This window comes from Aptenodytes patagonicus, chromosome 24 (assembly GCF_965638725.1).
Source record: "Aptenodytes patagonicus chromosome 24, bAptPat1.pri.cur, whole genome shotgun sequence".
In the NCBI taxonomy this organism is placed as follows: domain Eukaryota; kingdom Metazoa; phylum Chordata; class Aves; order Sphenisciformes; family Spheniscidae; genus Aptenodytes; species Aptenodytes patagonicus.
This window is the reverse complement of record NC_134972.1, coordinates 5,235,892-5,262,215: the sequence shown is the minus strand read 5'-3', so window position 1 is coordinate 5,262,215 and position 26,324 is coordinate 5,235,892. Positions and strand designations below refer to the sequence as shown.

The 26,324-nt window shown below is 61.4% G+C and overlaps 1 protein-coding gene across 1 annotated transcript; it reads left to right on the top strand.

The window, feature by feature from the left end:
* Positions 1-3,298: 3,298 nt before the first annotated feature.
* On the top strand, positions 3,299-20,649 carry TET3 (tet methylcytosine dioxygenase 3). The gene is made up of 10 exons (XM_076358938.1): positions 3,299-3,386; positions 10,143-12,390; positions 14,657-14,747; positions 15,621-15,714; positions 16,169-16,377; positions 16,509-16,659; positions 17,152-17,241; positions 17,362-17,499; positions 17,908-18,244; positions 18,612-20,649. The coding sequence occupies exons 2-10, from the start codon at positions 10,188-10,190 to the stop codon at positions 20,348-20,350; spliced, it is 5,052 nt and encodes a 1,683-aa protein (XP_076215053.1). The 5' UTR covers positions 3,299-3,386; positions 10,143-10,187; the 3' UTR covers positions 20,351-20,649.
* Positions 20,650-26,324: the final 5,675 nt, after the last annotated feature.

The following is a 26,324-nucleotide window of genomic DNA, read 5'->3' as shown; positions in this document are numbered from 1 at the left end:
TCCCCAGTCCCCTGCCTGCATGTGCTGGGGTCCCCGGTCCCTGTCCCTATGGCATCAGGGTCCCCAGTCCCCTGCCTGCATGTGCTGGGGTCCCCGGTCCCTGTCCCCATGGCATCAGCATCCCCCATCCCCTGCCTACGTGTGCTGGGGTCCCTGGTCCCCATCCCTATGGCACTGTGCATGTGCTGGGGTCCCCGGTCCCTGTCCCCATGGCATTGGGATATTTAGATTCCTGCCTGCATGTGCCAGGGTCCCCGGTCCCCATCCCCGCAGCATCAGGGTCCCTGGTCCCCTGCCTATGTGTGCTGGGGTCTCCGGTCCCCATCGATGTGGCATCGGGGTCCTCAGTCCCCTGCTTATGTGTGCCAGGGTCTCCTGTCCCTATGGCATTGTGTGTCCCTGTCCCCATAGCATCGGGGTTCCCAACCCCCTGCCTACATGTGCCGGAGTTCCCCAGTCCCCATCCCCACTGCATCAGGGTCCTTGGTCCCCTGCTCGTGTGTGCCAGTGTCCCCATCCCTATGGCAATGGTGTCCCTTGTCCCCTGCCTGTGCATGATGGGGTCCCTACTCCTTGTTGCTGCAGCGTTGGGGTCCCCGCTCCCCTCCCTGCATGTACGGGGGTCCCTAGTCCCCATCCCCGTGCCATAAGGGTCCCCAGCCCCCTACCTGCATGTGCTGTCCTCCCTTGACCTTGTCCCTATGACACTGGGATCCTTGGTCCCCTGCCTGCATGTGCCAGCATCCCCGGTCCCTGTTCCTATGGCAGTGGGGTCCCCATTCCCTGCCCGCATGTGCCGGGGTCCCCGCCGTGTCCCGTGCTCCACGTGCGTGCAGGGAGCCTTTCTAACGGGATGGCAGCGAAGGGGCTAGCGCCGAAGCTCCCCGTCCCCTCACTGTCCCCACCGTGACTTGGGATGCGGGCTGGGACGAGAGCGATGCACCCCAGACCCAGCCCTCCTGGGGACTGGTCCCCCCTCTCCCCTCCTCTGCCGGCTCTTTAATCTTGCTGCTTTGAGCTCTGTGCAAGACCATTTTTGAGGATGAAAGAGCTTTTTTTTTTTTTTTATCCCCCCCCCTCCCCGGGCCAGCATCCAAGGGGAGATGAAATGAAACGGGAAGAGACTGGAGGTGGAACAGCTGCGATCGGCTCCGTCCCCGCTCCACATCTGCCCACCACGCCGCTGCTAGCCCCGCAAATTGAGCTCAACCCCAATTTTCTCCTCTCTCCCGGGGCCAAAATCCCCTTTGCCCGGGAGCTGGGATGCTCGGTGGTGGCGGGACAGGGCTGGCAGTGCGCAGGCAGTGGGGATTTGCAGGCAGGGTTCTGCCGGGTTGTTGGAGGCAGTCGTGTCGCGGGGACAATGCGGCGTGTTTGTTTGCTACAGCTAAAATGGCAGTTCTTAAGGGGGAAAAAAAAAAAAAAAAGAGAGAGAAGTGCTTCTGCACATCCAGCCACCGCATCTTTTGATTAAATGAGATTTTGCTGTCGAACGGGGGAGCTGGGGACCGCGAGCTCCCGAGCCTGCAATTTCCATCGCAGCCAAATGAGGGGGAAAAAAAAAAAACCCTGAACCACCCCAAGCCCTGAAAATGCTGTAAAAAAAAATGGATTGGAGCAAGTTGTAATTGCTGCAGTCATCAGCGTGGAGGCCGGGGGATGCTGTGTAATGGCTGGAGGGTTCGTCACCGCAGAGCTGGTGGCTGCTGGTGGCACAGCCCCGGTCACCGCAGCCCCCCACTTCCCAGCCTGGCCGAAATGGGTGGAGGAGCATCCCGGGAGCTGCGGACCGTTGCAAATGCTGTGCTGGAAGGCGATGGGGTGCAGGAGGGGGATGAGCAGCAACAGGGTGAGGGGCTTTAAAGACCCTGAGCCTCTTAGAAACCCCGGTGCAAAAGGTGTTGCACTTAACGCCATTGCATCTAACGCCATTGCACTTAAAGCTGTTGCATATAACGCCGTTGCATTTAAGCTGTTGCACTTAACACCGTTGCAGTTAAAGCCCTTGCACCTAAAGCCACACCAATTAAAGCCATCGCAACACAAGCCCTTGCAGTGGGGCCGACTTCTCTCACCCGCGCCGGGTGCCTCTCCGAGCCTTCCCCGGTCAGGGTGCCGGTGTGGAGGCAGCCGCTGCCTGTCCCTTGCCCATCCCCGTGCTCCTCGCCTGCAGCCGCTGGCAGCCAGTGCTGCCGGCCGGAGCACGCTGCCTGCCCGCACATGGCTTTTTTTAGGTTTACAAACATGACGGCCCTGTGCACGCACCGCTTCCCCCCCCCTCCTTCCCCGTGAGTCATCAACCCCGTCACCGGGCCGGGGAAGCCGGAGGCGGCGTCGGCGCATCCCCCACAGCGCTGATGACCCCAGTGGGGGGAAAAAAAAGCAAAATTAGATTTTTTTTTTTCCCTCTTTTGATCAGTCCCGTTCCTCTTTTGGTGAGCGAGATGGGGAGGATGCGGATGGCGACTGCAGCGGCCGTCCCGGCTCACGGGTGGTCCATGGTGGGGTGTTTTTGGAGGGGACTGTGGCACCGGTTGGAGGGTGGGAGAGCTGGAACGCTGCTGGCTTCCTCGCCCAGCTGGCAGCTGCGTTTCGGTAGCCTTGGATTCAAGGCGATGCCCATCGGTGCAGTTTTGGGGATGGGTGAGGTTTCGGGGGGGGAAAAGCCGGTGAGACCCCAAAATGTAGGCAGAGGTGCTGGCAAAAGCCTCGCCGTGTGGCTCCCTGGGGCCTGGCAGTGCTGGTGCCGCAGCTGTCAGTGATCGTGGAGGTGCCGAAGCCCCCGCGGCTGAGCTCATTGCCGGAGCCGGTTGGCGTCGGGGCTGAGGTGGCTGCGGTGACTCAGCAGCGCCAGTGCTGACTCAGCAGCACCGGCCCCGGGGAGGCAGCTGGGATGGGGGGTGGGCTTTAAATTTTGGGGGAGAAAAAGGGGTTTTTGTTTTGTACAGCGTGCTGCAAAATGGTTTTGCCGGTGCCGAGCTGGCGTCCATGCCGCCAGCACGTGTTTTCCACCCCATGCGTCTTCCTCCAGCTTTTGGAAAAGGGATTTCATCCAGAGGGGTCGCGTCTTCTACCCGCTGCGAGATGCTTTTCCCTACAGGGGACGGGTCGTGGCGGTGAAACCAGCTTTGGGTTTGGCAGAGCCGGCGTTTTCCCTGCTCCCAGACGGGGCAGGGCCGGGCTCCCACTCATCTCCTGGCTCCTACCCGCCGGCCATTGCGCTGCCGACTTGTCCGTGCTTGCCGGGCGGGAGGGCGGCGGTGCGCACGGTTCTCCTCCTCCTCCTCCTCCTCTGCCGAAAGGTCGGGCTGTGCGGCACGGCGGCAGCGGTGGTGGCGGCACGAGGAGCCCCCACGTCTGGGAGGGACAACCGTGGCATCTCCCAGGTATGACTGGATGGGGATGGGCTGGAGGGGAGCTGACCATCATGGGTGCTGGGTGGCACATCCCCAACTTGCACCCGGGTGCCAGGAGGGTGCGGGGATCCCCTCCCCAGCCCCCACTCAAACCGGGGGGGGACAAAGCCTTGAAAATTGGGGTGCAGTTTGGTTAGTGCATGGGTGCAGGGCGGCTTTCCTCCTCACGCCCCAAAACCCGGCTTTTTCCCTCTGATTTGCAATGCAAAGCAAGCGGGCAGGGTGGACATGTCCCTGCCGGGGGGGGGGGAGCGATGGGGCCGGGAGGGACCGAGCCCGGTCCTGCGGGGGACGCTGGCAGCGGGGCTGCGAAATCCGGCCCAGTCCTGCGGAGGCGGCTGGGCTGGGGCTGGGCGAGAGGCAAGGCGAGGCCCCAGGCCTTTCTCCTGTGGCCCACGCGCTTCCCCCTTCCTTCTTCCTTCCCAGGTGGGTCCTTTTTCCTCCCCGACCCTGTCCCCTTCCCCTTCTTCCCCGACCCTGTCCCCTTCCCCTTCTTCTCCTTGTTACCCTTCCTCCCCATCCCCATCTTCTTCTTCACCTCCTTCCCCATCCCCTTTCTCCCCTTCTTCCTCTTTCACCCCATTTCTCTGCATCCCCTTCTTCCCCTTCCTCCTTCTTCCCCTTCCTCACTTTCCCTTTCCCCATCCCCATCCTCTTCCCCATCTCAATCCCCATATTCCCCATGCCCTTCTTCCCCTTCCCCTTCCCCCTTCCCTCTTCCCCCTTCCCCTTCCCTTTCTCCTTCTTCCCCTTCCTTCCTGTTCCCTTCTTCCCCTTCTTTCTCTTCACCTTCTTCCCCTTCCCCTTCCTCTTCCCCTTCCCCTTCCTCCCCATCCCATCCTTCCTTCCCCTTCCCCAGGGACGGAGCAGGCACTGCTCCCTGCCGAGCTGCTGCTCCCCACCAGCCGGCGATTTGGCTTCGCCCAGCCGGCCCCGGCGCCAATCTGGTAGCCGAGTGCCGGCACGAGAGGAGCCAGCTGTGTTGGAGGAAAAAACCGCTCCAAGAAACAAAAATAGCGCCACGGGTTTTTTTTTTTTCCCCTCCCTTTTCCCTTTCAAGAGCTCGGCTCCCTCCCTGCCCGGCCGGAGCCGGCAGCCTGACACGGCTCCGCGCTGTGCCAAGCCTTTCCCCCTGCCTGCGCCAACTGGTGGCTCCCGGCTCGGCTCCGCGCCTTGGTGGGAAGGCACGCTGTAGTGGGAACGCACGCTGTGGCTTGGCCGTGGCAGCTTGCTTCCCAAAAGCTGCTCCGGTGGGAGCATCCGCTGGGGCATTGCTCGCCTGGTGCCGAACATCCCTGCTCCGAACATCCCTGCTCCGAACATCCCTGCTCCCAGCATCCCGACCCCGAGCATCCCTTCCCCGAGCATCCCTTCCCTGAGCATTCCCGCTCCGAGCATCCCTGCCCCGAGCATCCCTGCTGTGGCCCCTCCAAAAGGGAAAACCCTTTTCCTGAAGGAAATGAGGAGGATGGGAACAAAGTTTTTTCCACCTGGAAAAAAATCCCCCATCTCCCTTGGAAGCTCCCGGCGCTGTTGGGATGCTGGTGCAGGAGCCGGGAGCGGGACTGTATCACATTCAACTGGCTCGTCGTACCCCGTTGAGAAGGAAAAAGGGGTGAAATAATTGCCCCAGCGCCGTCTGGAGCGTGGTTATGGCTATGGGGGACCCTGAAAGTGCTCCCGGGGCTCGTGTAAAGCAGAGCCGGGCTTCCCGCGGCGTAAATCAGCTCAGCTCCCTCGGCATCGGCGCTATTCCGGCTTTTCTCCGGGCTAAATGAGGACAGGAGCGAGCAGCTCAGACCCAGCGCCGGGGTCAGCCGGGGCCATGGAAACAGCTTGGAAAACAAGGCGGGAGAGGCAGCCGCGGCCGCCCGCGGCGCCGGGAGGCAGCAGGGCCGTGAGCCGGCGCGGTGGGTACCCCGGCCGGGGGGGGAGCTGGGGGGGGAGCCGGGGGCTATCGTGGGTCCGGCTCGGCACTTGGGCTTCCCAGATTTCCTTTATTTTCCATTTTTGGGGGCGTTGAGCGTGGATTTAGGGCATCCGCGCCATTCGGCTCCTCTCCGGCATCCCCCCCCACCAGTACCTGGGGACCGTGGCGGTGGTTTGGGACTGGGAGGGGTTTTTTTCCATCTCTCGGGGTCTGGTGAGGCGAAGCAGTGCCCCCCAGGAGCATCAGTCCCCGGCGTGGGGGGGTGTGTGTGATTTCGGCAGCATCTCCTTCCCCGGCAAAGCCCTTCGGTGGCACCAGCCAGGTGGTTTGTTATTGTAGGGTCTCCCGCAGTCAGGGATGCTCGGGGCTTCCCCCCGGCGGTGCCCCCCAACCCGCTGTCCCGGCGGAGGATCCCCGGGGCTGTTGCCAGAGGAGGAAAACCACAAGCCGAGTGCCGGGGCTGGCCGGGCTCCACCGGCGCGGCGCGGGGCCGGCAGCCAAGCTGCCTCCTGCCTCTTGGCCGGCCCGTGCTGCTGGCTGGCAGCGGCACCCGCTGACCTCCCAAACACCCCGCCGTGCCCTCGCCGCAGCCCCGGCACACGGCGTTGTGCGTCCCCCCCCCGGCCGCCCAGATGCCACCAGGAAGGGCTCGGCATCCCCGCCGGTGCGGTCCAGCCTTCCTCCACTTCCCTCTGGCTCCCAAATTCCGCACTTTTAATAAAATTGAGCATTTTTTGCAGCGGGACGACACCAAGCGGCGTCTTCCAAGCTGCTTTGTGTGCACTGAGTTGCTCCGTTCTCTGCAGCTGAGCCATTTGGCTCCTGCCAAGGGATTTAATACCCCCTCCCCCCCCCAATATTTATATGGGGGAATTTTTGGGGCCCCAGCGGGGGCGAGCAGGTGTTTTTGGAGGACGAGGGATGTAAAACCTGTTCCCCTGTTGGCTTTGGGTGGGTTTAGTTCATTCTTCTGACAGCCCAGCGGAGAGGTTGAAAGTGATGATTTGAAATACAGCTATATAGACTATAGGATATATAGACTGCTGGCCACATAGGGTTGTTGGATGTATAGGTCGCTGGATATATAGGGTTGGTGGATACATAGGACTTGGGTATTTAGGGTTGCTGGATATATAGGTCTGCTGGATATATGGGATTGCGGAATATATAAGTTCCTGGATATAATGAGTTGCTGGATATATGGGGTTACTGGATATATAAGGCTGCTGGATGTATAAGATTGGTGATTATATAGGGCTGCTGGATATGTAGACTGCTAGATGTGTAGGGTTGCTGGATATATAGACTGCTGGCTATATAGGGTTGTTGGATGTATAGGCCACTGGATATATAGGGTTGCTGGGTATATAGGACTTGGGTATTTAGGGTTGCTGAGTGTTTAGGGTTGCTGGATATATAGGTCTGCTGGATATATGGGATTGCAGAATATATAAGTTGCTGGATATAACGTGTTGCTGGATATATGGGGTTACTGGATATGCAGGTTGCTGGATGTATAAGATTGCTGATTATATAGGGCTGCTGGATATATAGGGCTGCTGAATATATAAGATTGCTGGATATATAGGTTGCTGATCATATAGGGTTGCTGGATATATAGGGCTGTTAGATAAGATTGCTGAATATGCAGGTTGCTGTATCTATGGGTCACTGTATCTATAGGGCAGCGGGATCTATAGAGCGGCCACCGGTGGGGGCTGCGGTTCCCCGCCGGAGCCAGCGAAGCTGCGGCCGTCCCTCCCTGCTAGCTGGCGGGGCCGGGGTCCCCCCCGTGTCCCCCTGCGGGGTGTCGAGGCGCCTTTCGGGGCCCGGCCAGCACTGGTGGGCTGTGGGGGCCGGCGTGGGGCCCTTCGCCGTCCGTCCATCCGTCCCTACGTGCGCGCGGCGCCGGGGCTAATGGCTTCTCCAGCTGGTTTTGCAGGGGGCGGGGAGGGCCGGGGCGGCTGAGGCTTGAACAACTCGTTTCGTCTTTCCTCCCCGGACGGTCCCGCCGTCGCCTCCGGCTTCGCCTCCCGCCCCGCACACGTAAGTGCCGCCCGGCCAGAGCCGTACCCGAATCCGGCACCGTGGCCCCGCTGGGGCTCCCCCCCGGCACTCGCCGGGTTATAAACGGCTCCGGACTATTCCCAGGGAGCACAGCCCAGGCTGGAAGCCCTCCAAGCCGGGCTCTGCGTGTGTGGTTTTTTTTTTTTTTCCCCTCCCTTCCCTCTGTTTAAGGCATTTAAAACAGAGGAAAAAATAAAAAAAGAGGAAAAACAGCTTAAAAAAATAAATGTTTTCATCCTCAGGGGGATTTTGCCCCTTTTATAGCACCCGGAGGATACAGAAGGGACCATGCAGGAGCTAACCTGAACCGAAGAGCTTGGTTTTCTCTTTATTTTAATTTATTTCCTCCCCCCTCCCCAGCTTTTATTCTTTCCTGGGGCAAATGGAAGGAGGTTTGGGCAGGCAGCGCTTTTTCCAGAGAAAACGGGCCGAGGCGTGGAGGAATAGGTGCCCACGGTGGTCATGGAGGGATTTCTGTGGATGCTGCCGGAGCAAGTCGGGATGGGGGGGAAGTGGGATCGATTTTTGGGGGGAAGCCGCGAGGTCTTTCCATCTCCCAGCCTGCGGGGCCGGGAACAAAAGGAGCTGGATGAGAAAGCCAGGAAAAAAATAATTCTATTTTTATATATATATATATATATTTTTTTTCCCCCCCCGCTGATTTGGGGAAGGTTGTAGCTTTCGGCTTAACCCTTTAGGAGCAGTGGGGGATGCTTGCTCCTGCCTTGCGTTCACAGGGTGAACTATTTTCCTGCATCCCGAGCCTGGGTCGATAACCCGGTTTATGGGATAGAGCAGCCCACGGTGCCACCCTGGCCCGGCGGCTGGTTTTTGGGGCTTCCCCTGCCCTTATCCAGCAGGTTCCCCTCCCCACCCTGGGTAAACCCTTGGGGCCGGCGTCCACTCCCCACCCAGAGCAAAACAGGTTTCGCATTGTTTTGCCGGGCTGGCGTCACCGCTGCGACGCCGGGGACGCTTCAGGGCACAAGTGTGTCCCCCCCCCGAGGACTTGGAGGGGGCTCGGGGCATTTTTCTCCCTGCCACTGTGCGCTGCTTGGGAAAAACCCTTTTGGCTGGGGAGGAGAAGGAGGAGGAGGAAGATGACGGCGTAGGAAGGACGGGTGAGGCTGTTTCTTCCTTGGTTTGCAAAGGAGAGCGGAGGCGGCATGTTGTCCCCACCCTGCCCGGGCTGCCGTTTTCGCCGGCGCACGGCACAAACCGGCGGCGAAGGACTTGCTCCCCAGACCTGATGAACCGGTCCCATCGCTCACGGCTCCATCGCTTGGCTCTGGGGATGCTGCGAAGGGACCGAACCCGGAGCCCCTATAAAGCCGCGGCAGCATCAGGGTGAGCCCTGTGCCGGAATGGGGCCGCGGTGGTTTGCACCAGTGCTGTGCTCTCCGGGGAGTTTTCGCCCCTGGGGAGGGGGGATTTTTGGGATATAATCGTGCTGGGAGTGGTTCCTCCCCGGTTTTGCCGGGGTTTCGCCGCAGTCAGCAACGTGCTTATCTCCGGCGTAGAAACCAGCCATGCTCAAGTGTGCAGCTTTGCTCGCCCTCTCACCCCAAAGGATGCCCGTACCGAAGCCGTGGGGCTGGTGGCTGAAGGGTTAAACGTGGCTGCACCAACAACAACCGCACACTGACAGCTTGCTCCTGTACCGAGCTGTAACTTGGGGTCTCCCGGCGAGTCTGGGCTGCGGATCCTTCCCGCGAGCCGGTGCCGGCACTGTCCGGAGGCAGGAAGCTCTGCCCACAGCCTTTGCTTGCTTTGTCATATTTTTTTCCAGTGAACTTTGGTGTATTTTTAGCTTGCAGGAAGCTCCCCCGGTTATCGGCAAACTGCTAAATACGCTGCCGGTGCCCGGCACCCCTGGCTGCCGGAGCACTAAAATCCCCGCCATCGAGAGGGGAGAGACCTACAAAGCACAGAAAGACCCCTCCCATCCCTGGCAAAACCCCTTGGAGGGTCTTAACCGGGGCGCGTGAGCCCAGACGCCGGGGTGACGGGCTCCCTGGGTGCCGCCACCTCGCGTCGGTGTGGAAAGCTCTAATGGTTTTGGTCTCTTCTTGGCACGCGGCTGGCTTTCTGGACACCGGTGCTGTAGCTCGGCGTTGCCGGGGGCCCCGGCCAGCCGTGTTGATACAGACGCCGGGTTATTCGAGGTGAAAGCATCCCCGCGCCGCCCCTGGCACTGGTGTAGCCAACTCGGTGGCTTCCTGCCATGCCGCGGCCCCTGGCGAAGGACGGCTGCTCCCGGCCAGGATGTTTGCTTTGGGCATGAGTCCAAAAAAACCCCCCTTTTCTCCCCGTGCCACTTCCTTCGCTGGTGCAAACTGTGTCGCCGGAGCCGGGGACGCCCTCCCCGTCCCACCCTGCCGCGTCTCACCCTCAGCGGGTGATGGAAATCCCAAACTGTCCCGTGAGCAATTTCGAAAGTGGGTAGCGGGGTGGGGACGTAGGCGGCGCGGGGCCGGCGCGGTGGAAACCAGCTGCCTTTTGAGCTGAGCTGCTCCGCGCGCAGACGGGCAAAACCCCGCATGGTTTTGCTGGCGGTGATTATTTTTTCGCGTGGTTCGTTTGCATCTTCATCATCCAGGTTAGAAAAAGAGAGGGGGGAAAGGGGGGAATAATAAAAAAAAAAAAAGAGGGAGAAAATAGGGTGGGGGGTGATGGCACGTGGGTTGTGGCGGGGGATGCTCATGTCTCTCCTCTCTCCCTCCTCGCAGACAGGTTCGGCGGGCAACCCGGTTGATGGACCCAGCAGAAGCCAAATGGAAGAAGGGCCAATTAATTATGTCGAAGAAAGGCGGCTGAACGAGGGCAGCGGGCTCAGCCTGGTGAATGGGGGCCGGCCGGAGGCGGGGGGCACCGCACTGATGGAGCCGAGCGGCTGGTCGCCGGGCCAGCTGCCCACCGGTGGCGGCGGCGGTAAAGCCCACCTGGAAGACGTCAGGAACCTGGTGGCCTTTTCGGCGGTGGCTGAAGCTGTTTCCTCCTACCGGCTACCGCCCCCGGGTTCGCCGTCACTGCTGTACGAGAAGTTCGACTCGGAGATGAGCCGGGGCGGGCTGAGTGCGGTGGACAGCATGCCGCAGGGGGAGGACCTGCATGCCCTCAAGGCTGCCCTGGCTTTGGCCAAGCACGGCGTGAAGCCCCCCAACTGCAACTGCGACGGCCCCGAGTGCCCTGACTACCTGGAATGGCTGGAGCAGAAGATCAAGACGGCTCTCGGCGAAGAGCCGGCATCACCGCGACCCCGTGTCCCTGCCGCCAACCCCCTGCCACCCCCCCAGGAAGGTGCTATCGACCCCCAGCCGGTGCCTGAGACCGTCGAGCCATGCCCACCCGACGGCCTCCCCTTTTCCCAAAGCGCGTTGACCATCGCCAAGGAGAAGAACATAAGCCTGCAGACCGCCATAGCCATCGAAGCCCTGACACAGCTCTCAGCCGCTCTCCCCCAGCCCACCGGTGACAGCCAGCCCCCCCCGCCGCCGCCCCCGCCGCCCCCTGCCGCCCCCTTTGGCCCTGGTCCCCTTGCCCCGCCGGGGGCCACGTGGCAGCGAGGGGATGAGCCCCGTTATCCTCCGGAGCCGGGAGCAGCACCAGAGCCGTTTTTTGGCGCGGCGCCTCCCCGGGGGGGGTTTGCGGCGGCGTGGGGGCTGGAGGCCGAGGGGGCGGCGGGGACCGGAGACCCCATGGCGGAGCTGGAACAGCTGCTGGGTAACGCCGACGACTACATCAAGGCGGCTTTCAAGAGACCTGAAGCGACGGCCGGCAAAGCGACTGCGCCTAAAACGGAGCCCCCCGAACGAGCGTCCGGCAAGGATGTGCCGGGCGGTGCCCGTTTGCCGCCGGCGCCGCCGGCACCGCCGGAGCCTGACCTGCACAAGAAGACGCAGCTGGTCCTGCAGCAGCATCTCCACCACAAGCGCAGCCTCTTCCTCGAGCAAAGCCTGGCAGCGGCGGCAGCACCCCCGGATCGGCCGAGCGGCTGGTGGGCTCCCAGTGCCCCGGCCGTGCCCCCCAAGCCCTTCGAAAAGCAGGCCAAAGAGAAGAAGAAGAAAACGCCGCCTGAAAAGCCCCCCCTGGCCAAACCGCTCCGTAAGCAAGTGCAGATCAAGAAGGTGAAGCAGAAGGACTCGCAACCGCTCTTCCTGCCCCTCTGGCAGATCAGCCTGGAGGGGTTTCGGGCACCCACCGAACCCCCCGCTGAAGAGATGCAAACCGAACCGCCGCCGCCGCCACCTGCCTTCCCGCTCCAGCCTCTTGCACTACCCCTGCCCGCCGCTCGCGCCCCGCTGCCGAACCCCCTCGACGGCGGCCCCCCGGCTCCCGACTCTCAGGAAAGGGGTGCCCCCGGGGGGGGCCCCCAAATTCACCCGGTGCCGGTGGGCTCGACCGGCTCAGAGGAAGCACTGGCTGCCCCCCCGCTAGCCACCCCAACCCCCATCGTGGTGGATGACAAGCTGGAAGAGCTCATCCGGCAATTTGAAGCCGAATTTGGGGAGAATTTCAACCTGCAGCCCCCCGAGACGCCCGCCCCGCTCGCCCCCGGGGCTGCCGAGCTGCTGGGGGGGCCAGCACCAGCCCCGCAAGTGCCCCCCCCCGCTGCCGCCGCCGCCGCCCCAGCTTCGAGCAGCGCTCCCCAAGCCGGACCCAAAAGCTTTTCATTCTCGCCGGGGAAGGGTCCGCTTTCGGATCCCCCCTTCACCGCCCGGTCCCCCAAACAGATCAAAATCGAGTCTTCTGGTGCTATCACCGTGGTGTCGACCACGTGCTTTTACTCTGAGGAAAGCCAAAACCCGGACGCGGATGACGCCGACGGGACGCCCACCAAGGACGAGGTGCCGCTGACGCCGACCCTGAGCGGCTTTTTGGAGTCACCGCTGAAATACCTGGACACGCCGACCAAAAGCCTCCTGGACACCCCGGCCAAGCGGGCGCAAGCGGAGTTCCCCACCTGCGACTGCGTCGGTGAGCGAGCGGCCGTGCCGGGGGATTACCGGGGTGGCGGCGTCCCCCAGAGTGGCATTTCAAGGAGGTGGCTATGCAGGGTGGGATTGCCCTGGATAAATAATGGAGCGATGCTGCGGCGTTGGCAAAGCCCCCGCTTTTCGGGGGGGGATGCGGCGCTCGCACGGCGAAACCCCGATGCTGCGGAGCCCTCTTTTGGTTTCTTTTCTCCTCTCTTATTTTTATGGTCGGACGGCAAATGCCGAGCGACTGCTGTGTCACCACGGGGGTGGTGCCGACGCCGACCTGGCTGTGCCGGCGTGGGTTAGAAAAGCAGCAAAACCAAAGGGCTGTTGGGTTTTGCCTCCACTTAACCGCTGGGCTAAATCCCATAGAGGTTGCCCCAGTGCCAAAACGCGCCTAAAACCCAGCTTGCCTGGTTATTCCTGCTATTTTAAGCCAGATTAGCTGGTTTGGGTTACTCAAAGAACCCAAACTTTGACTCGGTGTGCGTGCTTATGCCGGAGCCGTATTTGCTGCCGGGATGCTGGGTTGTTCGGTGGCCGATCCCACTGGGATGCATTGAAAAGGCACCAAACTCTTGGATTTGGGGTTTTTTTTTGTGGGTTTTTTTTGGTGTGTGTTGGCATTTGTTAGACTTCGCAGCAAGTGCTAGAGATTTCCCACCCGGTCCCTGCAGTCCAACTCCATCCGAGTGCTGGGAGCTGGATCTTCCCTCCCCAAAATTTGGACCGGAGCTGTGCTCTCCCCTGGAAGGAGCAGGGTGAGGATTTGGGGCATCCAGCCGGAAAAACGAACCCCTGTGCCACTGGGAGAAGTGGCCTCGGCCCAAGCGCAAGCTGCGCTTTATTAGTGGGGCTTATGATTATTTATTTATTTGCTTGTAAATGACAGCAATCGTTAGCCCAAACGGCACCGAGCGAATGAAAGGCTTTTCTGGAGCCGCTCAAACTGATCTTGGAGTTTCGCCCTGCGTTGCCAGGAAAAGATTCGGGTTGCTTTTTCTTTTGCAGCGTGGTTTAGGGGCTGGGAGAGGGGGGGATTCCCCCCCTGCCACCTCTCTCCATTTTCTCAAGGAAAAGCTGTGAGAGAAAGCAATTAAGTAGGAGTTGGGGCTCGGTGCTTTATTAGGTGCCTGCGCTGTTAGACTCTGTAATAAAATCAGCCTTCGCTGCGTGTCCCGTATTGATCTCTGTCTGGACAGCTGCAGCCCAGCTGAGCCTGGCTTTCTCCTCGCCCTGGCGCCCAGCCAGTTAGACATGACGGGAATGAAAATCAGGGCGATGAGAGCAGAGAGGTGGAAAGACAGATCGGACCTGGCCGTCGCGCCGGATGCATCCCACCCGGCAGCGTTCGAGCATCCCCACGCGCCGGGGATTGACCCCTGCGCCGCCGTGGCTGCCGGGAGCATCCTTTGCTTCCCGCGCCGGCACCTTCGTGTCCTAAAAGCCCCGAGGGGTTTGCTGCTGCGGGGGGGGGGTGTTGCTTGCAGGGCCGTAGCCCCAGCATCCTTCTCCCGTAGCCCCAGCATCCTTCTCCCGTAGCCCCAGCATCCTTCAGCCTCTGTCCCACGCAGCAGCTCCTTCCTTGCACGGGCTTAGCCAGCTCGGGGCATCCCGTGAGCATCCCCAAATCCTCCGGGCAAGCCTAAAAGCAGGCAGCAGTAGTTTTCAACCCCAAAATCATCCTGTGATGGTTTTGGCAGCATCCAGCAGGGCTGGTCCCGGTGAGCGGGGCTGGATGGATGCCCAGGGTGGGAGCTGGCGGGGAGCAGGGGGGCCGGGGACGAGGAGAGGGGTTTGTATGCCGAATCGCCCGCTACCACTAATCGCTTCTTCTCGGCAGAGCTCATCAAAATGCACTGCGCTTGAGCGGCCGGAGCAAATCCCCCGTGCCGGGATGGAGCTGTGGGTGCTGCCAGGATGCTTGGAGGGGCTGCGGCCGCTCGGGGAGGTTTTCGGGTCTCAGAAGGGGACGGGTGCTGATGGGTGTGGGTCTGAGCACCCGTCCCCTTGTTCCCCAGCAGCATTTTAGTGCTGGGAGCGTCTTTCAGAGCAGAAAATGAAGAGGAACCGCCAGGCTGTTTAACGAACCCCTAATTGCAGCTTCCCTTCCCCGATGCTCTCAGGGGGAGACACCATAGAGGAATCCTTGATTTTTGGTGCAAAAGTGCTCCGTTTGAAGGAATTTGGGGGTTTGGCATCTTCAGGGCAGCCGGCGAAGGTGCAAACCCCGAAATCTCTGTCCCCCTCTCCTGCCTCTGCAGAGCAAATCGTGGAGAAGGACGAGGGGCCGTATTACACCCACCTGGGCTCGGGGCCCACCGTGGCGTCCATCAGGGAGCTCATGGAGGAGCGGTAAGGGCCCTCGCCCTGTCCCGTCCCGTCCTGGGGGGCCATGGGGCGGGGGGGGGGGGTGTGAGGGTGAGTGGGGGCCTGTGGGGCCCTGTGCGGGCCCATGAGGGTGAGTGGGGGGGCCCACGGGGTCCTGTGAGGGTGAGGGGGGGCATCATGAGGGTAAATAGGGTCCCGTGAAGGTGAGCTGGGGGCCCGTGAGGGGGAGTGGGTCCTGTGAGGGGGAGTGGGGACTCAAATGAGGAGTCCCGTGAGGGCAAGTGGGGTCCCGTGGGATCCCATCAGGGTGAGCACGAGCCTGTGAGGGCGAGTGGGGTCCCGTGAGGGTGAGTGGGGGCTCATGAGAGTCAGTGGGGGCCCATGAGGGGTCTCTAAGGGTGAGTGGGGGCCCGTAAGGGTGAGTGGGGTCCCATGAGGGTGAGTGGGGGCTTGTGAGGGTGAGTGGAGTCCTGTGAGGGTGAATGGAGGCCCATGAGGGGGCCTGTGAGAGGGAGTGGGGTCTCATGAGGGCGAGTGGGAGCCCATGAGGGAGAACCAGGGCTTGTGAGGGGTCTTGCAAAGGCAAGTGGGGGTCTATGAGGGATCCTATGAGGATGAGTGGGGTCCTGTGAGGGCGAGTGGGGGCCTGTGGGGTCTTGTGAAGGCGAGTGGGGTCCTGTGAAGGTGGATGGCGTCCCATGAGGGTGAACAGTGTCCTGTGAGGGTGAGTGGGGGCTCCTGAGGGTGAGTGGATGCCCGTGGGGGCTCATAAGGGGTCCAGTGAGGGCGAATTGAGTCCCGTGAGGCGAGTGGGGGCTCGTGAAGGCCCGTGAGGGCAAGCGGGGGACTCATGAGCGTGGTGGGGGGCAAGCGGGGCTGATGCCCGTCCCCCGGCAGGTACGGCGAGAAGGGCAAGGCCATCCGCATCGAGAAGGTCATCTACACAGGGAAGGAGGGGAAGAGCTCCCGGGGCTGCCCCATTGCCAAGTGGGTGAGTGCCTGCGCCCCGACTCTCGTCCCCCCTCGGAGCCCTCCCCGAGATAACGCTCCTGCCCATCCCCTCCCTGCTCCCTGCCTGGGGACGAGAAGGTCCCCCACCGGCGGTGGCCGCAGCGGGCAGGGGCGGGGTTCTTGCTCTGCGGCTGGCAAGGAGGAAGCGAGAGTGGCGGCCGCCCCCAGGGAAACTCCATGGGGTTTCCCACCCTCGGCACCTGCCAAATGGCACGTCTGTGCCTGCAGCCCCTGGGCCGGGCACGTCAACCCTCCAGTGCCCCAAAGCCCATGGGGGTGAATGCAACCATGAGAGCCCCCACAGCTCTGCCCCCCCCCCCCCCAAATCCCCACCGGGCGCTGCGGAAGGCAGCCAGGACCCGCTTTTGGGGTCCTCCCCATCCCAGGACATGTTTGCCATTGGAGTGGTCCGACTTGGCCCCTCTGTTTTCCAGGTGATCCGGAGACACAACCAAGAGGAGAAGCTGCTGTGCCTGGTGCGGCACCGGGCTGGCCACCACTGCCAGAACGCCGTCATCATCATCCTGATCCTGGCCTGGGAGGGCATCCCCCGCACGCTGGGCGACACGCTGTACCAGGAGCTCACCGACACCCTCACCAAGTACGGCAACCCCACCAGCCGCCGCTGCGGCTTGAACGACGAGTAAGTTGCACCGTGCCGCCGGCCCAGTTTGGGGAAACGGGGTGGGAAAGGGATGCGGGGGTCCCCGCTGTTTTCGGAGCTGCCATCACCGCGCCGGCGGCTGATGCTCCTCTGCGGTGTCCCTCCCGCAGCCGGACCTGCGCATGCCAAGGCAAGGACCCCAACACCTGCGGCGCTTCCTTCTCCTTCGGCTGCTCTTGGAGCATGTATTTTAATGGCTGCAAATACGCCCGGAGCAAAACTCCCCGCAAGTTCAGGCTGGTGGGGGACAATCCCAAAGAGGTGGGTGATGCGGGCGGAGCAGGGCAGCACCGGCGGGGCTGTGGGTTCGGACCTCCTTTTACCCCCAGCTCCAAGTTTTGCAGGGGGGAAGCCTGAAAGTAGGATTCCTTGTGGGATATTTGATGAATTAGGGAAACGGGGGAAAGCAAGCCAACCTGGTGAAACCAGAGGGCGGGCTCGCCTTGGTGTCTCAGAGCCAGGACTTTCGGTGTGACAGCAAGTGCGGGTACGGGGTGGCAGGAATGGGGTCTCCCTAGAAACCCCAGGGAAGATGCCAGAGGGCTCACGGGTCGAGCAAGTGAGAGCACAACAGGCGCTGAGGCTGGAGGTTGAACAGCCAAAACCTCACCAGGAATTTAAGCCGCATGCTTTGTGTGGTGAGGGACGCCGTGGGAAGGGTCAGATGCCATGTGGCGTGCAGGGGCTCTGCCCCCAATTCCGTCCCCGCTGCCGAAACCCCTGGGTGACATTCTCCTTTTTTCCCTACCGCAGGAAGAGCTGCTCCGGAAAAGCTTTCAGGACTTGGCCACCGAGGTTGCTCCGCTTTACAAGAGGCTGGCGCCGCAAGCCTACCAAAACCAGGTACTGGCCACCCGCTCGTCCCCTTTGGAGCGTGCCAGCCCGGCGGCAGGCAGAAACGAGTGCGGGGTGGCGGTGCGTAGGAGATTTCAGGTAACCGGAGCCCTCTCCTCCTTCCGCCAGGTTACCAACGAGGACGTAGCGATAGACTGCCGGCTGGGCTTGAAGGAGGGGAGGCCGTTCTCGGGAGTGACGGCGTGCATGGACTTCTGCGCTCATGCTCACAAAGATCAGCATAACCTCTACAACGGCTGCACGGTGGTAAGCAGGCGGCTGGCGGGGCTTTTCGGGATGCTCCCCTCCTGTTTCGGGATGCTCCTTTTTGAGCCACTGAGTCCCCGCTGTCGCCAACCGTCCTGCCTGCATGACTCCAGTGGCCAGTCCTCGGTGTTTGCACGCCTCAGATGAAACCGTTCGGGTCTGTGGGGTGCTGAAGCCACCCCAGCTAGACTAAAGCGTGGTGCTAATGGGGACCATGTGTTTGCTTTTGTCCGACCCAAACCGCGCGGGAGGTTTCCAGATGCCGGCTGGGAACCGGTGCGGGCTGGGGGGGGATGCCATGCTGGCGTGGCTTCACATCGATGCGGGGAATAAGGAGGAGGTTTCGCTCCTGTCCCGCGTGGGCCGCATCTGGCAGCATCCCGCTGATGGCACCCTGCGCTCTCTCAGGTCTGCACGCTGACGAAGGAAGACAATCGCGTGGTGGGGAAGATCCCCGAAGATGAGCAGCTGCACGTCCTCCCCCTCTACAAGATGTCCAGCACGGATGAGTTCGGCAGTGAGGAGAACCAAAACGCCAAGGTGGGCAGCGGGGCCATCCAGGTGCTCACGTCCTTCCCCCGCGAGGTCCGCAAGCTGCCCGAGCCCGCCAAGTCCTGCCGGCAGAGGCAGCTGGAAGCAAAGAAAGCCGCCGCGGAGAAGAAGAAGCTGCAGAAAGAGAAGCTGATGACGCCGGAGAAGATCAAGCAGGAAGCGCTCGAGCTCCCCGCGCTCCAGCAAAATGCAGGTAACAGGGGCAGAGCCGGGGGCAGAGCCGAGGTCCCACCGCCCCGAGCTGTCCGGAAAGCGCGCGAGGGGACAGGGATGCGGTTGGGGGCTTTCTTGGGCTGGCGGCGTTGAGCACTCGGCGTGTCGGGGTGTGTGGCGCCTGGGTTTTTCCCCATACTGCGGTGCGGTGGGGAGCTCTCGCCGCAGCCCGGAGCGTGGGTGCGAATCGGTGCCAGCGCACCGGGCGATGCCGACCTCTGCTCTCGGCCGGCGAGCCCATCACCGTGGGATTTTCGAGTCTGGCCGAGTTTTTGGGGTCCTTGCTCCCCACCGGCAGTTTCCTCGGCTGGCGGGTCACGGGGGCTGTGTGTGTGCTGTGCCCGCAGGTATGGCGTTGAAAAGCGGGCTGCCCCCGCAGCCGCTGAAACCTTCCATCAAGGTGGAGCCGCAGAGCCATTACAACGCCTTCAAGTACAACGGCAACGCGGTGGTGGAGAGCTACTCGGTGCTGGGGAGCTGCCGGCCCTCCGACCCATACAGCATGAACAGTGTTTACTCTTACCATTCCTACTATGCACAGCCCAATCTGCCTTCCGTGAACGGGTTTCACTCCAAGTTCGCGCTTCCCTCCTTCGGGTATTACGGCTTTTCCAGCAACCACGTGTTCCCCTCGCAGTTTCTGAATTACGGGGCGCCCGAGAGGAGCGGGAGCAGCTGGGTGAGCAACGGCTATGAGAAGAAGCCCGATGTCCCGGCGTTGCAGGAGAACCTCAACCACGCCTACGGGAACGCCGATTTCCCCGAGCCCATCCCGCACAGCGTCCGAAGCAAAAACCATCACCAGCACACCTACGAGCGGGCTAACCGCTACGCCAGCCAGCAGAAAGCGGCGGCGGCAGCGGCGGCCAGGGCGCACAGGACTAGCTCGGGCTCGGAGGAGGCGCCGTCGCCGTTTGCACAGAACTGTTTCGGCAGCCGGCCCATCAAGCAGGAGCCTCCAGACCCTCCACCCGCCATTGAGCCCCTTCCCGGTGCAGCGGCCGTGCCCGGCGCCAACTTAACCCTGCCGGCCATCCCGGCACGTGGCGGGGGGGCAGAGCAGCGGTGGAGCCCCTTCAAAGCGTCCCGGGGCACGTCTTCCCCTGAGAGGACTAGCACGGCAGAGGGCTCGTGGAGTGCCCTGGCGCCGGGCTCGGGCGGGCGGGAGAAGCTGAGCGCCTTCGACGTGGCCGCGCACTTGCCGCTGCCGGAGAAGCAGTGGCCCAACGTCCTGTCGGGAGAGGCGGCGGCGGCACGCAGCTCGGGCTTGCTGCCGAAACCGTGGAGCCCCTGCAAGCTGGGGGATGCGGCGCTGGCCGGCACGGGCACCTCGAGCCTGTTGGGGCCGCTGGGTTTTGGCTCGGCCCTGCCGGGGCTACCTGGCTTCCCCGAGGAGCCGTGGGGCTCGGTGAAGGTGGAGGAGCGGAGGACGCCGGCGCCCAGCCCGGGGCTGCCGGAGAAGCCGTGGGAGGCGGCGGTGGGCGAGAAGGGGGTGGTGGGGCCCCGCCGGGAGAAGCCGTGGGACCCCTTTGGCCTGGAGGAGGATCTGCCAGAGAAGGTGGTGAAGGAGGAGGAGGAGGAGGAGGACGAGGAGGATGAGGAAGAGGAGGAGGAGTGGTCGGACAGCGAGCACAACTTCCTGGATGAGAACATCGGCGGGGTGGCCGTGGCGCCCGCCCACGGCTCCATCCTCATCGAGTGCGCCCGCCGCGAGCTCCACGCCACCACCCCGCTGAAGAAACCCAACCGCTGCCACCCCACCCGCATCTCCCTGGTCTTCTACCAACACAAGAACTTGAACCAGCCCAACCACGGCCTGGCGCTGTGGGAGGCCAAGATGAAGCAGCTGGCGGAGCGGGCTCGGGCCCGGCAGGAGGAGGCGGCGCGCCTGGGTCTCCCGCCGGACGCCAAAGCCTTCGCCAAGAAACGCAAGTGGGGCGGCGCGTTGGCGGCCGAGGCGCCCAGCAAGGAGAGGAGGGACTCGGTCCCCACGCGGCAGGCGGTGGCCATCCCCACCAACTCCGCCATCACTGTGTCCTCCTACGCCTACACCAAGGTGACGGGCCCCTACAGCCGCTGGATCTGAGACGGAGGCAACCGCCGCGGTCCCATCTTACCTCAAACCTCAGCAGCGCCGGAGCCCGGCGTTGCTTCGTGGTGCTTTCTCCTCGGGCGTGGGGGAGAAGAAAAAAAAAAAAATAGACAAAAACGAAGCAAAACACAACAACAACAACAACAAAAAACCCAACCCACGGAAAGCGAACCCAACACGCACGCTCGGAAACAGCGGAGCCGGCGCAGTGGGCGCACGCCATCGGAGAGCTGCGCTTGGCGAGGAGTTGGCAAACAAAGCAAAACTCGATAAAAAGAAAAAAAAAAAAAGAGGAGCGATGCTGTTTGACGCTTTTTCGGTAATCTCATATTTATATCTCCGCGTTTTTTTAATCTAGCCTCGCGCGCCGCGCGAACGGAGGGAGAAGTTTATAGCGTCCTTTCGCAAAGGAGAGGTTTTTAATTCCACTTAAAAATACCTATTTATTGGATTTTATTTTATTTTATTTTTTACTCCGACGACAACGACGAAGCCGATCTTCGAAAAAGAAGTCAACATCGAAAAAAAAATCCTGAACACAAATAAAAAACAACCCGAACACCAAACCAGCTTAAAGGCAAGAGGTGACTCCCTCCGGCTCCAGTGCGTGGGGGCTGGCGGGATCGTGTGCTCTACCGTCAGCCGGACACGCTGAACATCCAATTATTTTTTTTTCCCCAAGGACCTAAAAATATCTATTTTGCAACTCGAGGAGTCCTTTCTTACAGCGACGGGAGACCCGCTCGTGAGCGGGGTGTCCTGGGACGGCGCGTCTTCGCTCGGCTCCTCGCCGCCGGCGGGATCGGCTCCGCCAGGACGGAGCGAGCCGGCGTCTTTCCCGGCACCGGAGACCTCAGGACACGTCCGGGCTGGGGACTGCCGGCTGCCGGGGTGCCGTGCTCGGGCTCGGACTTGGGGGCTCCTTTGCCGGCGGCCCCGGGGGAGAGCCACGGCGGCGGCGGCAGCGGCATCTCTAAAGGAGCCGACAGGACAAAAACAGAAAAAAAAAAAATTACAAAAACAGGAAAAAAACACAAACCAACCCCAAACTGTGAATAGCTAGTGTTGCTCTCTGTACATCACTGTTGCTAAAGTCTGGTGCTTTCCGTCTCCGGGGGACTTTCTCCGTGCGATCGGCTCTGGGAAGAGCGACTCCCAAGACTTGGCTGGCCAAAACCCCCGCCGGTCCACCTTCCCCGCCGGCGAGCTGGCGCGGCGACGAGTGCCGCCGGGGCTCGGTGCTTTTTCTCTCCCCGGATGCCATCCCTCCTTCCTACGGATCGCCGTTCTTCCCGCAAAAAAAACCCCAACAAATAACCCGACGACGACGACGACGACAACAACAACCGCGTGGTGCTTTTCGAACAATCTCAGTCGAGACTTCCCGCCCGTCCCCGATGCCGAAGCCGGGACGGGACGGGCGGGCGGGTGAGCTCCCCCGCGGCTCGCCGGGAGGGCGGCGTGGCCGAATCCGGGTGCCGGCGTCCCCGGCGTCGTTGCTTTTGCACTTTCAGGTGCCTTTTGGAGAGCCAGCGAGCCAGAGCCGACGCCGTCACCGTGCAGAAATCACCTTGTGTTTACTGTCACCCTCCTTCCTTGCGCACTGGCACAGATCAGCAGGATCTCGGTAAAACAGCCTGAACATTTACGTGGTCTGATTTTAAACCTGTAAATAGGGAAAGAATTTTTTTAAAAGCACTTTCACCTAGATTTAAAAACAAAAGCGAAACTTAAAAAACAACTCCCCTCTTCCCCCCCCCACCCCCCAACAACTTGAAAGCAGTATGTTTTAAACAAGATTATTGTGGGAGAACTGTAAATACTGGCAGAATATTTAACATGCTTTGTCCGTCCTTCATAATTAATTTTTTTTTTTTTTTTTTTTTTTTTTTTAACCGTAATCTGTAAAGTCGCGTATATTTGACAAGGAAACTCAACGAGCTATTACCGCTTTTCTTATAAATACCCAATAGCATATCAGGATTGTAAGAGTCGAGGGCAAGTCAGATTTTTAGGGATGCCTGTGGGCGATGCCGGTTCCAGCGCGGGGACCCGACGTGTCGATGCGGTTCGGAGGGCGAAAGGGGGACCCGGCTGATCCCCCGCCAGTGGCGTTCGGCGGGGCCGGATTCGGGTGCCGGCCCCGGTTCGCATCGCCCCGGGGGGGGTCTCGTCTGACTGTTGTGGCGGGGGGTGCCTTGCAAGCTTCGCCTGGGTGGGTTTTAGAGTCGGGAGGAAAAGGGGTGCGTTCGGAGAAGGCGAGGGTCCGTGTAACCTGTCTAAGTCCTGCTTCCTTGGAGGGTTTTTTTTTTTTTTTTTGGTGCAGGGAGGGGGTTCGGTCCGGCGCGGTGTTGGCTCCGGCGGGTTCAACCCGGGTAAGCGGGGAGATGCCGGCGCCGCGGGTCGGGGAGCAAGAACTGCTGCAGTCTCATGTTTTTACACTACATAACGTCTAACCTACCTCAAATCTCAGTCATTAAAAATTAGCATGCTTCAGACTTCTTCTACGAAAACTAGAAATCTATGCACAGCTCTTTACCCCTTGCTGCTGAGAGGCTGTTTTTCAAGCAAAATCTTTTCCTTTACCCGTCCCGGCGGCCACGCTCGTCCCGCCCACGCCGAAGCCCGGGGGGGTCACGGCGTTAAGGGGGGACTCGCTGGTGGTGGGGAGGGAACGTTTTTTAATCGCTTCGGGGTGGGATGGGGACCTAATTTTGCAGCAGGTCGCGGCCACAATGGCGCTAGAACAACGCCCGCGGTAGAAACGCTGGGGAGAACTCGGCGCGGGGAGCCCCGGCGGGCTCCTGCCACCCCGCTTTGGTTTTTCCGGCCGCGATGCTTCGCCTCGGGCAGGGAACGGGGGACACGTTTCGGGGCTCCCCCGGCCCCATCTCGACGCGCTCGGGACGAGGCACGGGAAGGAGAAGGAAACCAGAGTCCCTGAGGTGCCTCAATTGCTGATTTTTCCTTTTAATACTGGAGTATGCTTTGTGGGCTCTATAAGGCATATTTTTATTAAATGAAATCTTCTAATAAAAACGGTGCTATGGTGTTTTAACAAATTGTATCACGCTTCTGCCTGATTCCATCTCGCTGAGGTGCTACTAATGTATATACGAAACTAGGGAACCAAGGAAAAAAAAAAAAAAAAAAAAAGCAATGTCGTTGAGAAGGAAGTTTACTTTTCCGGAGCGACAGCTCGAAGCGTGCCGGGAGCCGGTTGGGTTTATGCAAACTGAAATCGGTGCCGCGTCGGAGGCGTCCCGCCGACCGGGCTTGCGGTGGAGCCGTTCCCTTCCGATGCGGGGCCGGGGTGCCAGCAGGAGAGCCCTGTGCAGTTGTGGTGCTTGGATGAGGTGCTCAGCTGCGGTGCTCGGGCACGGTGCTCAGCCACACATCGTGGACGTGGTGCTCGGATGTGGCGCGTGGACACGGTGCTAGGCCAGGGTGTGTGAACATGGTGCTCGGCCACGGTGCTTGGACACGGTGCATGGACATGGTGCTCGGGCATGGTGCGTGGAAATGGTGCTCGGGCACGGTGCTCGGCCACGCATCGTGGACATGGTGCTCGAGCACGGTGCTCGGCCACGCATCGTGGACGTGGTGCTTGGATGTGGTGCGTGGACACGGTGCTCGGCCAGGGTGTGTGAACATGGTGCTCGGCCATTGAGCTTGACCGCAGGGCTTGGACATGGTGCATGGACATGGTGCTCGGGCACGGTGCTTGGGCCACGCATCATGGACATGGTGCTCGGCCACGGTGCTCGACCGCGGTGCTTGGACATGGTGCGTGGACATGGTGCTCGGGCACGGTGCTCGGCCACGCATCGTGGACATGGTGCTCGGGCACGGTGCTCAGACGTGGTGTGTGAACATGGTGCTCAACCGCGGTGCTCGACCACAGTGCGTGGACATGGTGCTCAGGCACGGTGCTTGGCCATGCACCGTAGACGGGGTGCTCGGGCACGGTGCTTGGACATGGTGCGTGGACATGGTGCTTGGGCATGGTGCTTGGCCACGCACCATGGACATGGTGCTCGGGCACGGTGCTCGGATGTGGTGCATGGACATGGTGCTTGGGCACGGTGCTCAACCGCGGTGCTTGGACATGGTGCATGGACATGGTGCTCGGGCACAGTGCTCGGCCATGCACCGTGGACATGGTGCTTGGGCACGGTGCTTGGATGTGGTGCGCGGTCATGGTGCTCGGCCGTGGTGCTCGGACACGGTGTGTGGACATGGTGCTCAGCCAAGGTGTGTGAACGTGGTGCTCGGACACGGTGCTCGGACACAGTGCTCAGCACGGTGCTCGGACATGGTGCGTGGACACGGTGCTTGGGCAGGGTGCTCAGCCCGGTGCATGGGTGTGTCGTGCATGCACGGCGCACGGTGAACAGGCACGGTGCGAGGGCATGGTATGTGGGTACGGTGCTCGGACACTGTGCACGGCCATGGTGCTCCGGCACCGTGCATGACCATGGTGCTCAGACATGGTGCTCAGGCACAGCGGACAGCCGTGGTGCACGGCCACGGTGCTCGAACGGGGTGCATGGGCACGGAGAGGGTGCTCGGGCACGGTGCAAGGGCATGGTGCATGGACATGGTGCTTGGCCGCGGTGCTTGGGCATGCTCCACGGATACGGTGCTCGGGCACAGTGCTCGCCCACCATGCACGGACACGGTGCTTGGCCATGGTGTTTGGGCCCGGTGCTTGGGCCCGGTGCACGGGCACCGGTGCTCACCCACCATGCACGGACGCGGCGCTCGGGCACGATGCCCTGGCACAGACCTGGGGCTTGGGCACCCTGCACCCCCGTGGCGCTTGGGCACGGTTGCTTCACCGCGGTGCCGGAGCACGGCGCACACGCACGGCGCATGGCACGCAGGCACCCCTCACGCCCACGGTGCACAGACACCCCCCCCCCCCGCACGAGCCTGGTGCGCGGTGCCGGTGCCCGCCGCACGCCCCTGGTTGCAGGGCCACCCTCCCGGCACCGTACCCCGCCGCGGCGCCCAGGCCCCGTGCCCACCGGCGCTCAGCACCACGCTCAGCACCGCGCTCTCCCCCCCCCCCCCAGCTCCCTCGGGCTCATTCACCTCCCCAAATCGCCGGTGTCTCCCCCGCGGCGAGGGCTCAGCCGGGCATCCCGCTTCTGCCCCTCTCTTTCTTTTCCCCCTTTTCCCCCCTTTTTCTCCCCCCCCCCCCTTTTTTTTTTTTTTTCCATTCTTTTGGGGTTTTATTGGTGCTACTTTCTTCCCCTTCGGCTTCCCGTCAGCGCCGGGCAGCAGCTCCCCCCGCGCCCCCCAAACCAAGGCAAATACCTCAAACACCCCTCCCCCCCCCCCCCCCAAGCCCCCTGCGGCAGCGAAGGCGAGCGAAACCGGGGCGAATCTTTCCGAAATCAGGGATCCTTTCGCAGCGGCGTTTCTTCCTTAATTTTCTCTCCCCCCCCCCCCCCTTATCCCTTTCCGCCCGGGTGATGGTTTGGTTGGTTGGTTGGTTTTTTTTTTTTTCCTCATTTGTCCGCATCCTTCAGGGATTACAAACCGCCGTAATTTCAGCCTCAGTTTTATTCCAGGAGCAATTTTTTTTTCCTTTTTTTTGGTTTTTTTTTTTTTTTTTTGGCCGGTGGGTTTTTGCACCGCGGCACAAAAAAAAAAAAAAAAAAAAAAAAAAAGGTAATAAATCAAAATTTAGAAATAAAGCGCCGTTTCTCCTCGGCTTCGGGAATTCGGTCGGAGGCGGGGGGGTACTTCTGGCATTTTTGTTGGGGTTTGGTTTGTTTTGTTTTTTTTTTTTTGGGATAATTGAGGAGGGGAGGTGGGACGGCGGCAGGCGGAGGGGGGGGGGCACCGCGGGGGTGTCCCGGCGGCTCCGAAAAATTCACACTTGAAGATTTCTTGGTCGGCTCGGGACTGTGGTTACTTGAAATGAAGTTTTTTTCCGGGGCGGATCGAGGACCGGTAG